We start from the raw sequence: 15,427 nt of genomic DNA, 5'->3' as shown, positions 1-15,427 counted from the left end.
AAAATATTTTAGCAGTTCTTTTTAACATATTGACAGAATGTCCACTAAGCAAAAGGCATTATTTTAGCACAGATGATAAAAGATGAAAGAGGCAATTTCTGTCGTTAAAGAAACAAAATGGAAGATAATATTCCACTTCAGTTAAGTAAGGTTTTTGTACCAAAATAAAGACGGCACTGTTCCTGCCCCTGTAAGATTCAGAATGTAGTGGAAATTTCTCTCTCAAGTATTTATTTCATCAGTAGTGGGTATTAATTAACTAGTTGATATACTATTTATAGGTCTACCATGAGCAATAACCATTCACTAGCTCAATTACCTTATAAAATGTGCCTGTGCACAGATAGATTTGTTAAATTTAAGACGCTCATTCAGAGTCCTCATTCCCAGAAGTCACTAAAGAGAACTCAGTTTAATAAACAGATTATTCTGGAATCAAAGCGTCTTTAGTTACAATAACTGCTGGAATTCACCTAATCAAAATTATCTTTCTATGCTGGAATTACTTTTATAATATCATCCAATCACAGTATGAACACATATAAAGATGGGACGCTGGTATAACAAACAACTCCATTTTTATACAGCCATAGCTGTTCTTCCCTGTGTCAAAATCTGCTTCCTTAGCCGGGCATGGTGGTTGAATGCACCTGTAATCCCAGCACTTTGGGAGGCCGAGGCGGGTGGATCACGAGGTCAAGAGCTCGAGACCAGCCTGGCCAATATGATGAAACCGCATCTCTACTAAAAATACAAAAATTAGCCGGGTGTGGTGGTACACACCTGCAGTCCCAGCTACTCGGGAGGCTGAGGCAGAAGAATCGCTTGAACCCAGAAAGTGGAGGGTGCAGTGAGCTGAGATTATACCACTGCATTCCAGCCTGGGTGACAATGCGAGACTCTGTCTCAAAAAAAAAAAAAAAAAAAAAATCTGCTTCTTTATAACTCATCTGTCTATGTCTAAATTCTGCCCTCTAAGGTGCAGAGAACAATCTATTCCAAGTCGCTGCCCTCTTTTCTAGGTTAAACATCCTTCACGCATTTCTATAGTGCTTTATAAAGATGATTTCATGCTTCTATGATCACCTGGTTATCTTCCTTGGGACAATCCCAGTTTGTCAATACTTCTTTTAAACATGTTAAAAGGATACCATCTAACCAGCATACACCACCATCTGTTTTGAACTTGCATTTCTATTTTTGCAGTCCAAGATTTCATTTGTTTTCCCTTTTGCAAATGGGATTCAACAGACGACTCATATTTAGTTCTAGTTCTGCTAAAATAAGCAAGTTTTATTCATAAAGTTGTCTTCTCTTGCACTGTCATTTGTTTTAGTGCATAGAATCTGAAGTCCCTTTGTGTGTTTGAGGAGTCTCCTTGGTGTGAGATAAAGACCATCACTCCTACAGGTGCTGATAATTTGGCAGGCAGTGGTGGGTGGCTACACAATTCCTGTTGCAGAAGTGTTATCTGTGCTAGAAGCAAGTAATACTGAGTTGTTAGAGGATGAGGGGAAGGGGTATAATCATAGCATTGATGATGACTTCCTAATTAGACCACCTCTGTGTGGATGCCCTTTTTACCCTAGTTGGGCTCTGACTCTTCACTCTAATACATCCCCAGATTGTGCACTGTCTGACCATGCTGGGACTCCTACAACCGAAAGCAGGCTACCCCTCCACACAGATGGCCTCCTCACTCTTGTTTGAGCTCTGATTCCCCATGCTGGATCATTGCATTGCATGAGTGACTGCCTCATCCTGCTCAAGTTCTTACATGCCACACTACATGCCTTCTTGACGATATCCTCCTCAGCCTTATACTCTGACTCCCTATACCAGGCTGCCTTCTTGTGTGAATTCCCTCTTCACTCTGCTTGGGCTCTAACTCCCTACCCTTGGCTATTTGCTGATGTGATATGGTCCTCACTCAATTAGGGCTCTGACATCCTACTCTGGGGAATTGCAGCTCACCTCTCCCATTCCCACTAGTGCATTGCCTATATTGCTCTGCCTCACCTAAGAGCTTCAGGACTGAGCTATCAGGAAGGAAAAGGAATGAGCACAGGAGGAGTCTCAATATCATCTTAAACTCTTTTGTGTTTTATAGGCAAGATTAAGTTTCCAAAAAAAACCCCAACTAATACACACTATACAGTACCTATATTTTTAAAATCAAAACGTAGAACTTTATATTTACTCCTATTAAATTTTATCCTGTTGGGTTTGTTTTTGTTTTTGAGATGGAGTCTTACTCTGTCACCCAGGCTGGAGTGCAGTGGCAGGATCTCAGCTCACTGCAACCTCTGCTTCCCGGGTCCAAGTGATTCTCCTGCCTCTGCCTCCTGAACAGCTGGGATTACAGGTGTGCACCACCACATCCAGCTAATTTTTGTATTTTTAATAGAGACAGGGTTTCATCATGTTGGTCCAGCTGGTCTCGAACTCTTGACCACAGGTGATCCGCCCACCTCGGCCTCCCAAAGTGCTGGAATTACAGGCGTGAGCCACTGCCCTGGGCCTATCCTATTGTTTTTGACCTATCATTTCAATATGTTCTGATCTTCTTGAGTTTGACATTTATTAACGTTAGCAACTTTCTGACACTTAAACATTTCATAAACATGTTTTTATTTTTAAAAAAAAAAAGGTATTGATCTAACATGCTCAAAAGCAAGCCCTAGAGAACAAAATCCTGAGTAATACAACGTGAGACAAAGTTGCAGACTGGCAACAGTCTGATGATCAGATTTTATTTCATCTTCCCATAAAGGTATATAAGAAAGTCTGACAAATAAGCTTGAGAAAATAAACAGTGCTTATTCATTTTTGTCCCTAACTGAACACTGAATAAATGAATGGATGAAGAATATAAGGTCCTCATTTATGTAGAAGCCATGTTGCAGAAAAATTATAATGTAGATGTGGTTAATCCATCATCAATGTAATTAGAGACTATATCTGATGTAGGTCTTGGGTTCTATGGTTCCACAGATATAAGTAATATATCCCAAAAAGTATGGCCTAATAATAATCTTCTCTATGACAAAATTATGTTCTAAGTCCTACATTATGTGTATACACACAGACACACACTATTTACATAAACAAGTGTAAGACACGATATATACTGAATATAATCTGACTGATACAATAGTAAGTGGCAAAGTTTGAACTCAAACCCAAGTACCCTTCTGCTTAACTACTGCCCTATTAGATTAAAAGTATTAAATAATCATCAATTTTTTGCTTATCTTTCTAAAACATAATATTTGAAGGAGCCAGAGCATATAAAAATTATTCAAGTATAGCTCGTCTGTGTATTTTTTGCTTTTCATAATTTTCTCTCTTACATGTAGTGGCATGGAATCACACCAAAGTAGAAGTGCCATAACAATGCAAAACCCCTAGATAGTTAATAAATTCTTACTCATTAGCCCCATTTATTCATTTTGAGGTATCACAGATGAAAAGAGAAAAAGCCACACCTGCCTCTCATAAGGAGGGTTTTTAGCTACAACTGTTGGCAATAACAGATCTACTTGTTTGACACACATATAAATGCTCAAGAAACATCTGTTGTTTTCTCTTCCTCACTCACCTTAAACATTTATTGAGAGTCTCTACGTGCTGGGTGCTATGCAAAGCATCAGGGCTACAAACATCTGTAAAAATACCTGCCTTCAATTATTTCTGTATGTGTATCTACGGCTAAAAGAGGAGAGAAACTAAAGCAAGGGCTTCACAGAACAGATGATATCTAAAGGAGGAACCAATTTGTCATCAGGAGAGCTAGCTCTACACAGGATTCTTAAGTGTTTACTACATATTCTCTATGAAATATGCTTCTATGACCTTCCCAGTAACCCAAATTTAGAAACCTTGCCTAATTCCCTATTTTTCATAACTCTTCACAAAATAAAACTAAGAAGGTAGTCTTTAGCACATGCTCCAAAGATCTATTAATATAAAACCTAAAATTTCCCCGTTCAATAAATTTTTACATTTCTACATACCAGTTACTAGGCGAAAATACTTAATTTTCACAGTATCTCTCATTATACAAGAAAATCTGTTGACATGCTATCAAAGCACTTCACTACGAAAACATAAGAACAAGTTAGGTTGTTTCAAAATACCTCTCAATAGAAAAAACCTGAGACAGACTCAAGCTAGTACTCATTTCAAAAGTAATCAAGAATTTAAGTTAAAACCAGTGAATAATGGTTAAAGAAGGGGGAAAAAATGAGGTATGGGTTCATATCAGGAAATATAAACAGATCTAACCAATGACCAAAATGGAAAAGTAGCAAAACAGAAGACTACACTTTTAGATATTTAAGAGTGGTACCTTATCCAAAAGGATATGAAATAAGGTAAAGAACTAAGGGAAGACAGACATCAAATTCTGAAGAGGACTCAGAAAAAATGGTATGAGACAATAGAAAATGATCAAATCAAAAGAACAATGTAGATATTTTTAATTCTTTTCATTAAAAATATGAAAACTGTATTTTTTGAAACAAATATTGGGCCAGGTGCAATTGTCCATGCCTGTAATCACAGTGCTTTGGGAGGCTGAGATGGGAGGATTGCTTGAGCCCGGGAGTTTGAGAGCATCCTGGGCAACACAGTGAGACCTCAACTCTATAAAAAATTAGCCGAGCATGGTGGCACGCACCTGCAGTCCTAACTGCTCAGGAGGCTAAGGCAGGAGGATCACCTGAGCCCAGGAGTTTGAGGCTGCAATGAGCTATGACTGTGCTACTACACTCCAGCCTGGGTGACAAAGAGACCCTGTCTCTTAAAATAGAAACAGAAAACAAATAAATATGGAAAAGTCCTTGTTTCTGGCCCACAGGGATCCTTTCCCAGCCCCCACCTTTTTTTTCCTTTTTATAGGGTGAAGGGAAGAGAGAGAAGCTCAGGAGTGTATTTGAAAGATTATATGTTATTATTTTATTGAACATTTCTAGATGATGTTTGTAGTAGGAAGACTTTTGGTTCAACAGGTACCACATATTTATACAACTTTTTAGCAATTCCAGTCTCTTTGTGGTTATTCAAATAAGTCAAGTCATTCTTTCCTTCTGTTGCTTTTGAACACTTTCCCTCTGTCTAAAGTGCCTTGAGACCCTTTGTCCATCTGGCCAACTGCCATTGTTCTTCGAGAAGGCTCACGTGTCACTTTCTCCTGGAATAATTTTTTCTTTACATGCCACTGAATGTTATAGTAACCCTCCTTCTATGCTCCCATAACACCCTATGTATATCTCTTTTTATACTGTAATAAAACTGTTAATTTTCCCTTTTTTTCCCCTATGACACTGTTCTTGAATGTCAGGAACTTAGTTTTAGCTTTTCTTTGAATGTCCAGCAACTAGCACAGTATACCTCAGTAGATACTTAGAAAATTCATAGAAAAAAATAATTAGAAATTTGTCTTTCCAGAATGTATGCTATACAGTAGAAAAACTACTGTATTGAACTCTGCCCATAACTAGCTGTAACTCACAAAATCTGAGCCTCCAGTAAAATAAGGTAGTTATTTAGATCTCTAAAGTTCTCTGTGATTCTCAACCTAGTTTTCATTTCTAAATATTCTGAACAAGTAATAAAACTACTTTTTAAAGAATAGTCTTTAATTCAAATGCTTATTAATTTACACAGCTCTTATCTCAATTCATTAGGTTTTAATATAGAGATTTTATTAGTATAGTGGCTGTCAGAGAACAGCTTTCCTAACTTGATGGCCTTAGGGCTATAATGATCCATGTCTCTCTCAGCTTCACTGGCATACGATTTTCTTCCCTTAAGAATTTCTCTTTCTCCTTGTTATCTGTTGCCTCCACTTCTATTCATAATCTCATTTTTTACCTGGATCCAGAGCTAGTCCACGAAGGGGCTTGCCATATGACAGAAACTAGTGACGGCAAAGTGGAAGAAAATGAACTCCAGAAGTCTTTTCTTGTCTTCTCTTGCTCAGAGTGAAGCCATATTGATTTTACAAAGACTTCAACCCCAGTTCCCTTGCTCACTACTATTCCTTCCACCCATATTCCATCTTGTAATTTTGGACAGTCAAAAACATAAAGAGGTGAGAGCCTTCTTATTTTCTGTCTGGTTCTCTTTATCCTTTTCTGTGTTTTTAAAACCTCTACCCAATAATTTTAAAACAGTCTCCAATCTTACAATCTGTCATATGGAGAAAGGAATCTGTTTCCCACTGAAGCAGAGAAATGTGTCCCTGCCTAAAAATATCTTCCCATGGTAGTTAGTTCCCATCAGTAAGATACTGTTAGTATTACAGGCACATTATAAATTAGATAGGCTTTTTTGGTCCTGACCAAAGGGGTCACTGCCACATATAAAATCAATTTAATTGATTTATGGAGGTGGGGTTTACAGATTGCAATTACAAATTAACTTTTGAAATATAAGCTACTTATAATTCAGGGTCTGGTTATCCAATCATAAATAGCAGTTTTTGTATTCTGAGTCACACTAAAACAGTAATGAGTATCTTCCTCTGCAAATGTGTTAGAAAAGATCAATGCTGTATTACTTAAAATGTATCCACCATAAACAGTATTTATTGAAAACAATTTGAAAAGAGATGTACAAATAAACCTAGATGTGTGCTCTATTAGAAACTTACACTCTATGAAGTACACGGAATAAAATTATTTTCATAAAAACTTAACTGGCAAGTAAAGACAGACAATGCTTATCATACGGCTTATAAATTCTACTGTCTGGTTTCTTTTAAGTCTATAATATGTGAACTCTTCCTATTTGTGAAATTGCCATAACTGCTGCACAAATGATTTAAATTAACTTAAGAGAAATTTTTTTTAAATTTTTACTTTAAGTTCTGGGATACACGTGCAGAATGTGCAGGTTTGTTATATTGGTATACATGTGCCATGGTGGTTTGCTGCACCTATAAACCCATTATCTAGGTTTTACGCCCTGCATGCATTAGGTATTTGTCCTAATGCTCTCCCTCCCCTTGGCCCGGGGCCTGCTGCAGGCCCTGGTGTGTGAGATTCCCCTCCCTGAGTCCACGTGTTCAACTTAGAAATTTTTAACTCTCAGATATATAAGGTTTAAATGTCAGGCTACAAGTTTTAATTTTAATTACTGAGCTAATTACTTCTCTGAAAAGAGTTAGGTCTATTTCTTCTTTGATTAAACAGATTAGACAGCCTAGGTAAAATGGGGGAAGACAGGAAGTTTGCCTGGGCTAGACAGTCTTGCTTTACGTCAGTTGTCTTGAAGTACGTGTTAGAGTCCTTTCACTCTGTTCCAGTTTGAAAGATGACAAAGTATACAGACACCTCATCTCTAATGCTCTTTTTAAATTTAATTTTATTTTGAGACAGGGTCTCGCTTTGTCGCCCAGGCTGGAGTGCACTGGTATGACCATAGCTCACTGCAGCCTCAAATTCTTGGGCTCAAGCAATCTTCCAACCTTACCTCTTGAGTAGTTAGGACGGCAGGCGTGCGCCACTATGCCTAATTTTTAAATTTTTTGTAGAGACAGGGTCTTGTTATGCTGCCCAGGCTGGTCTTGTATTCCTGGCCTCAAGAGGTCCTCCTGCCTCATTCTCTCAAAGCACTGGAATTACAGGTGTGACCCACTGCACTTGTCTTCCCTTTTTAAACTAAAACAATAACTATTAGTTAAATACTCAATATATGGAGGGCCAAGAATTGAAGGGGATACAAAGAAATGTAAGAAATGGTATGTGTCCTCAAAGTGCTTAGACTTTAGTTGGAGAGACTGAATAAAAATTTTATGTTAAACAATACAAAATTTAAATAACTTTAAAAATACAACTAGAAGAAATATTACAAGATGGTGTAGTTATTTGGTAAATGAATGGTGCAATAACTGGTATGATGGGGTTTCACAGGTGATGGGGATCACTTTCTATTTAACAATAACACTACAGCACTCACCACCACTTATTGAGTGCCTTGTATGTCCCAGGCTGGTTTAGAGTACATTACATGCGTATCAGGAACCCTCACAATTATCCTGTAAGGTGTACTATTATTGACAGGAGTAAGAATTTTAATGATAAGAAATGTACTCACCGAGAGCTGGGTACAGAGGCTCACGTCTGTAATCCTAGCACTTTGGGAGGCTGAGGTGGGCGGATCACCTGAGGTCAGGAGTTCAAGACCAGCCTGGCCAACATGGTGAAACCCCATCTCTACTAAAAGTACAAAAATTAGCCGGGCGTGATGGCAGGCACCTGTAATCCCAGCCACTTGGGAAGCTGAGGCAGAAGAATCGCTTGAACCTGGGAGGCGGAGGTTGCAATGAGCCAAGATTGAGCCACTGCACTCCAGTCTGGGTGACAGAGTGAGATTCTGTCTCAAAAAAAAAAAAAAAAGTACTTACAGAGGTTAAGTAACATGCACAAGGTCATGTAGCTAGTTAATAGCAGAGGAGCTGGGATTTAATCCTAGGTTCTCTCTCTCTAATTCCAAAGCCAGTCATCTTTTTCATTGCTTATGGTTCTCAACTGGAGCCAATTTTGTCCCTCAGGGAATATTTGGGGATATCCAGAGACTTTTCTGTTTGTCATAAACGAATGAGTGAGGGTGAGTGGCTAGTAGGTAGAGACTAGGAATTCCACTAAACATCCTACAATTCACAGAACAGTCCCCCTGACCAAAGAACTGCCTGACCCAAAAGTCAACAGTACTAAGGAGATGCTCACTAAACAAAGGCTTTCCAAAAAACCTGTTAAAGGTAGGACTGGAGCTCAGTCTTGAAGCACAGGTAAGATCTGAATGGGGGGCAGGGGGCGGGGTGGGGTGGGGTGGGGGGCGGTGGTGATAAGGGTGAATTCCAGATAAGGGAAACAGAACACACAGCACAAGATAGCTTCAAAAGACAGTGAATAAGCCTATTAGAAAACCTGAAGAAAAGCAATTTGAAGCGGAAGTGGGAACAAGACTAAAAAGCTGAAATGATCTTCCTGAAAAACTAAGACACCTGGACTAGATTTGATGAAGATTTCTGAACAGGGAAGAGACATGAACAATATAATATATCAAGAATAGTCAACATAATCAGGAAACCAGGGCAAAGAGACTAGTTAGAATGACACTGCAATACTTAAATGCTAAGATATCAGAGTTTATGCTTTTGTGTGGTGGTAGTGAGAAAGAGGGAAGTATTTTATTCTCTTTGAAGCAATTGTGAATGGGAGTTCACTCATGATTTGGCTCTCTGTTTGTCTGTTATTGGTGTACAAGAATGCTTGTGATTTTTGTACATTGATTTTATATCCTGAGACTTTGCTGAAGTTGCTAATCAGCTTAAGGAGATTTTGGGCTGAGACAATGGGGTTTTCTAGATATACAATCATGTCATCTGCAAACAGGGACAATTTGACTTCCTCTTTTCTTAATTGAATACCCTTTATTTCCTTCTCCTGCCTGATTGCTCTGGCCAGAACTTCCAGCACTATGTTGAACAGGAGCGGTGAGAGAGGGCATCCCTGTCTTGTGCCAGTTTTCAGAGGGAATGCTTCCAGTTTTTGCCCATTCAGTATGATATTGGCTGTGGGTTTGTCACAGATAGCTCTTATTATTTTGAGATATGTCCCATCAATACCTAATTTATTGAGAGTTTTTAGCATGAAGGGTTGTTGAATTTTGTCAAAGGCCTTTTCTGCATCTATTGAGATAATCATGTGGTTTTTGTCTTTGGTTCTGTTTATATGCTGGATTACATTTATCGATTTGCATATGTTGAACCAGCCTTGCATCCCAGGGATGAAGCCCACTTGATTATGGTGGATAAGCTTTTTGATGTGCTGCTGGATTCGGTTTGCCAGAATTTTATACCTAGGAATCCAACTTACAAGGGATGTGAAGGACCTTTTCAAGGAGAACTACAAACCACTGCTCAATGAAATAAAAGAGGATACAAACAAATGGAAGAACATTCCATGCTCACGGGTTGGAAGAATCAATATCGTGAAAATGGCCATACTGCCCAAGGTAATTTATAGATTCAATGCCATCTCCATCAAGCTACCAATGACTTTCTTCACAGAATTGGAAAAAACTACTTTAAAGTTCATATGGAACCAAAAAAGAGCCCACATCGCCAAGTCAATCCTAAGCCAAAAGAACAAAGCTGGAGGCATCACGCTACCTGACTTCAAACTATACTACAAGGCTACAGACACCAAAACAGCATGGTACTGGTACCACAACAGAGACATAGATCAATGGAACAGAACAGAGCCCTCAGAAATGATGCCAAATATCTACAACTATCTGATCTTTGACAAACCTGACAAAAACAAGAAATGGGGAAAGGATTCCCTATTTAATAAATGGTGCTGGGAAAACTGGCCATATGTAGAAAGCTGAAACTGGATCCCTTCCTTACACCTTATACAAAAATTAATTCAAGATGGATTAAAGACTTAAATGTTAGACCTAAAACCATGAAAATCCTATAAGAAAACCTAGGCAATATCATTCAGGACATAGGCGTGGGCAAGGTCTTCATGTCTAAAACACCAAAAGCAATGGCAACAAAAGCCAAAATTGACAAATGGGATCTAATTAAACTAAAGAGCTTCTGCACAGCCAAAGAAACTACCATCAGAGTGAACAGGCAACCTACAGAATGGGAGAAAATTTTTGCAACCTACTCATCTGACAAAGGGCTAATATCCAGAATCTACAATGAACTCAAACAAATTTACAAGAAGAAAACAAACAACCCCATCAAAAAGTGGGTGAAGGACATGAACAGACACTTCTCAAAAGAAGACGTTTATGCAGCCAAAAAACACAAGAAAAAATGCTCATCATCAACGGCCATCAGAGAGATGCAAATCAAAACCACAGTGAGATACCATCTCACACCAGTTAGAATGGCCATCATTAAAAAGTCAGGAAACAACAGGTGCTGGAGAGGATGTGGAGAAATAGGAACACTTTTACACTGTTGGTGGGACTGTAAACTAGTTCAACCGTTGTAGAAGTCAGTGTGGCGATTCCTCAGGGATCTAGAACTAGAAATACCATTTGACCCAGCCATCCCATTACTGGGTATATACCCAAAGGACTATAAATCATGCTGCTATAAAGACACATGCACACGTGTGTTTATCGCGGCACTATTCACAATAGCGAGGAGTTGGAACCAACCCAAACGTCCAACAACGATAGACTGGATTAAGAAAATCTGGCACATATACACCATGGAATACTATGCAGCCATAAAAAATGATGAGTTCATGTCCTTTGTAGGGACATGGATGAAATTGGAAAACATCATTCTCAGTAAACTATTGCAAGGACAAAAAACCAAACACCGCATGTTCTCACTCATAGGTGGGAATTGAACAATGAGAACTCATGGACACAGGAAGGGGAACATCACACTCTGGCGACTGTTGTGGGGTTGGGGGAGGGGGGAGGGATAGCATTAGGAGATATACCTAATGCTAAATGACGAGTTAATGGGTGCAGGAAATCAACATGGCACATGGATACATATGTAACAAACCTGCACATTGTGCACATGTACCCTATAACCTAAAGTATAATAATAAAAACAATAAAAAAAAAGAAAGAGGGAAGTAACCATAGGCATATACACTATTATGTATTATAAATTTTTGTGGTTTTTTGGTCTCAAATGATTATTCTCAATTACCATTCTTACCTGTAATGCACTGAAACTGTCCATCTTCTCTTCTTATTGTAAATGCTTCTCCTGGGTTAACTTGTACCAGAATAACCTTAAAAATGAGGGGAAGAAGTATTAATCAAAACAAAAAAAAGCAAATCAGAATATAAAAATAGTAACAGAGCAGATGTGAGCCATTTAACCTTATGAAACTGGGAAGGAAAATGGGGATTACACATTTAAGATGCTGGTTTGCTAAAAAAAAAAAGTTACATCACTTTTCTGGAGGTTAGACTTAAGCCAAAAGTAAAGGGAATAAGAAAAAAGAAGAAAGTGACACACTTTCATTGGAAAGAAAAGTCAATAAACTTCACTCTGAAACAAAGATGGAGTCAAACCACAGAATGTTTAGATCATCTAAGTGAGTTTATCAGTTGCTAAGTATCATGTTTTTCTAAAGATAAAGTATAAACTGATAGGTAGAGCATGAGTTGAGCATATCTGAATTAGTATGACACCTTAAGTTATATTCGAGAATGGGTTAAATTAATCCCACCATTTTAAGTAGTCTTCTTTTTATTACAAAAGTAATACATACCAATTTTACGACATTTGAAAAACAGAGAAAAAACAGAAAACTGGGGAAAAAAACTAAATAAAGTCCTACTATCCTAAGATACACATTGTTAACATTCTGATAAACTTCTTAAGTCTTATTCTGCACAGGATTAATTCCCCCTTAAATTCTAGATACAAAATATTCAATTCTCTCTTTTTTAAAGTTCAATATTATTAAAAAAAAGACTTCCAAGTTATTACTGAAAATATTTCATCAAAAGATTATACCATAAACGACTTAACCATTCCCCTAACTTAAGAAATTCAGGTAGTTTTCAATTCTACCATTATTGTGAACAATGCTGAAGTGAGCGTTTTGGTATGCAGTTTTCACCTCTCTACAGCTAGTATTGTTTCCTCGTGATAGATTCCCAAACACAGAATCTTGGTGCTTATTGCTAAACTACTTTTTTAAAGAATTTTACTACTTCATGAAGTAACTCAGGAATGGAAAACCAAACATCATTATGTTCTCACTCATAAATGGGAGCTAGCTAAGCTATGAGGATGCAAAGGCATAAGAATGACACAATCAACTTTTGGGATGGGGGAAGGTGAGGAGAGGGAAGTGTGAGGGATAAAGGACTACAAATTGGGTACAGTGTATACTGCTCAGATGATGGGTGCACCGAAATCTTAGAAATCATCACTAAAGAACTTATTCATGTAACCAAACACCACACCACCTGTTCCCCAAAAACCTATGGAAATAAAAACTAACAGAAAGGGTTTTATAATACTACTTCGAATGCCCTCTCATAGTCTATGAGAATACCCTTTTACTACATTGTCTGCAACCCTGAAAGTTACAGTTTTAAAATCTTTGCTGCATTGACAGATGAAAATAGGATATTAAAATATGAGTATCCCTTAACCAAAATGCTTGGACCAAAAATGTTTCCAATTTTGGATTTTTTTATTATGGTATATGTGTGTGTATGTATATATATATATATATATATATATATATATAATATATATAAAATATATAAAATGAGATATCTTGGGGATAAGACCCAAGTCTAAACATAAAAATCATTTATGTTTCATATATACCTTATACACATAGCATGAAGGTAATTTCATACAATATTATTGACTGTGTTTTGATTGCAACCTGTCATATGACCTGTCAGATGAGGTTGGGTGTGGAATTCTCCACTTGTGGCATCATGTTGGTGCTCAGAAAGTTTCTGATTTTGGAGCATTTCGGTTTGTCAGATTAGGGATGCCCAACCTGTACTATTGTTTTAATTTATACTTCTTTGATTGTTATGTCTAAAGTTTGTTACCAGCTCTTTTGTAAATTACCTGCTTGTGTCATCTTGCCTGTTAATCTTTTGGGTTTTTAAGTGTTTTTAATGATTTGTATGAACCCTTTGCATATTAAGAATAATAATATTGTACTATAATATGTTGCAAATATTTTTCTTTTTGTTTTCTCCCTTTTCTTTACTATAATTCTTTATTTTCCTGTAGCCAATGTTATTTATTGTTTTCCTTTGTGTTATCTTCTACTGTTTCTATATTTAACTTCGTCTACAGCTGTGCTGTCCAATGACAGCCAAGAGCCATGTGGCTATCAAGCACTTGAAATGTAGCTAGTTTGTATGGAGATGTGCTGTAAGTGTGAAATAAACACTGGATTTCAAAGGCTTAGTTCATCCAGCCAGAGAAATTAGGCAAGAGACAGAAATAAAGAGCATCCAAAGAAGAAAAGAAGTCAAATTATCCTTGTTTGCAGACAACATGATCTTATACTTAGAAAAACCTAAAGACTCCACCAAAATACTCTTAGAACTCATAAACAAATTAGTAAAGGTGTAGGACACAAAATCAACATACAAAAATCAGTAGTATTAGCTGGGCATGGTGGCTCATGCCTGTAATCCCAATACTTTGGGAGGCTGAGGTGGGAGGATCACTTGAACCTAGGAGTTTGAGATCAGCCTGGGCAATATAGCAAGACCCCATCTGCAATTAAATATAATAATTATTTTTAAAACTCAGTAGTGTTTCTACACATGAACAATCAATATGAAAAAGAAATCAAGAAAGCAATCTAATTTATAATAGCTACAAAAAAAAACCCACCTAGGAATAAATTTAACCTAAGAAGTCAAAGATCTCTACCAGGAAAACTATAAAACTATAAAACAGCATGGTGCTAGCATAAAAACAGACATAGAGATCAACAGAATAGAACAGAGAACCCAGAAATAAATCTATGCACTTAGAGCCAACTCATTCTCTTTTTTTTTTAACTTTTTAACTCTTACTTTTTTCTATCTTTTCACCTAGCCTTGACATGAAACTCAACAACCAATTCATTTTCATCAAAGGAATCAAGAACATATAGTGGGGAAAGAACAGTCTTTAGTAAATAGTGCTCAGAAAACTGATTTTCTATTAGGCAGAAGAATTAAACTACAGTTCCATATTTCAACATATACAAAATCAGCTCAAAATGGCTTAAAGATTTAAACGTAAGACCTAAAACTACAAAACTACTAGAAAAAAACATTGGGAAAATACTAAAGGACCATGGTCTGGGCAAATATTTTTTTGTGTAAGACATCAAAAGCATAGGCAACAAAAGCAAAAATAAAATGGGATTATGTCAAGCTAAAAAGCTTTTGCACAGCAAAGGAAACAATCAACAAGGTAGCTGGACATGGCAGCTCACACCTATAATCCCAGCACTTTTGAGAAGCTGAGGCAGGAGAATCACTTGAGCCCAGGAGTTTGAGACCAGCCTGGGCGACATAGTGAGACCCCATCTTAAAAACAAATAGAAACAAAGTGAAGAGACAACCCATAGAATAGGAGAAAATATCTGCAAACTATCTATCTGGCAAGGCATTAATAACCGGAATATGTAAGGCTCTCAAATGACTCAATAGCAAAAAAAACCAAATAAGCAGATTTAAAAATAGGCAAAAGATCTGAGTAGACATTTCTCAAAAGAAGACATACAAATGGCCAACAAGTATATAAAAAAATGCTTAACATCATTAATCATCAGGGAAATGCAAATCAAAACCAAAATGAGATATTATCTTAACCCAGTCAGAATGGCTATTACAAAAATGTCAAATAATAACAGATGTGGGGAGGATGCAGAGAAAAGAG

At 37.3% G+C, this 15,427-nt stretch overlaps 1 protein-coding gene across 2 annotated transcripts in view; it reads right to left on the bottom strand.

Annotated features, from left to right (window-relative positions):
• The window catches only part of FNDC3A (fibronectin type III domain containing 3A), a 231,509-nt gene that overhangs the window by 125,559 nt on the left and 90,523 nt on the right, over positions 1-15,427 (bottom strand). For both annotated transcript variants that reach the window (XM_055244290.2, XM_055244289.2), the window contains exon 3: positions 11,714-11,789. In XM_055244290.2, the coding sequence (XP_055100265.1) occupies positions 11,714-11,789 (76 nt within the window). The remainder of the gene's footprint in view (positions 1-11,713; positions 11,790-15,427) is intronic.

The sequence above is a fragment of the Symphalangus syndactylus genome, chromosome 15 (assembly GCF_028878055.3).
Source record: "Symphalangus syndactylus isolate Jambi chromosome 15, NHGRI_mSymSyn1-v2.1_pri, whole genome shotgun sequence".
Taxonomy (NCBI): Eukaryota; Metazoa; Chordata; class Mammalia; order Primates; family Hylobatidae; genus Symphalangus; species Symphalangus syndactylus.
This window is presented reverse-complemented; position numbering and strand designations above follow the sequence as displayed.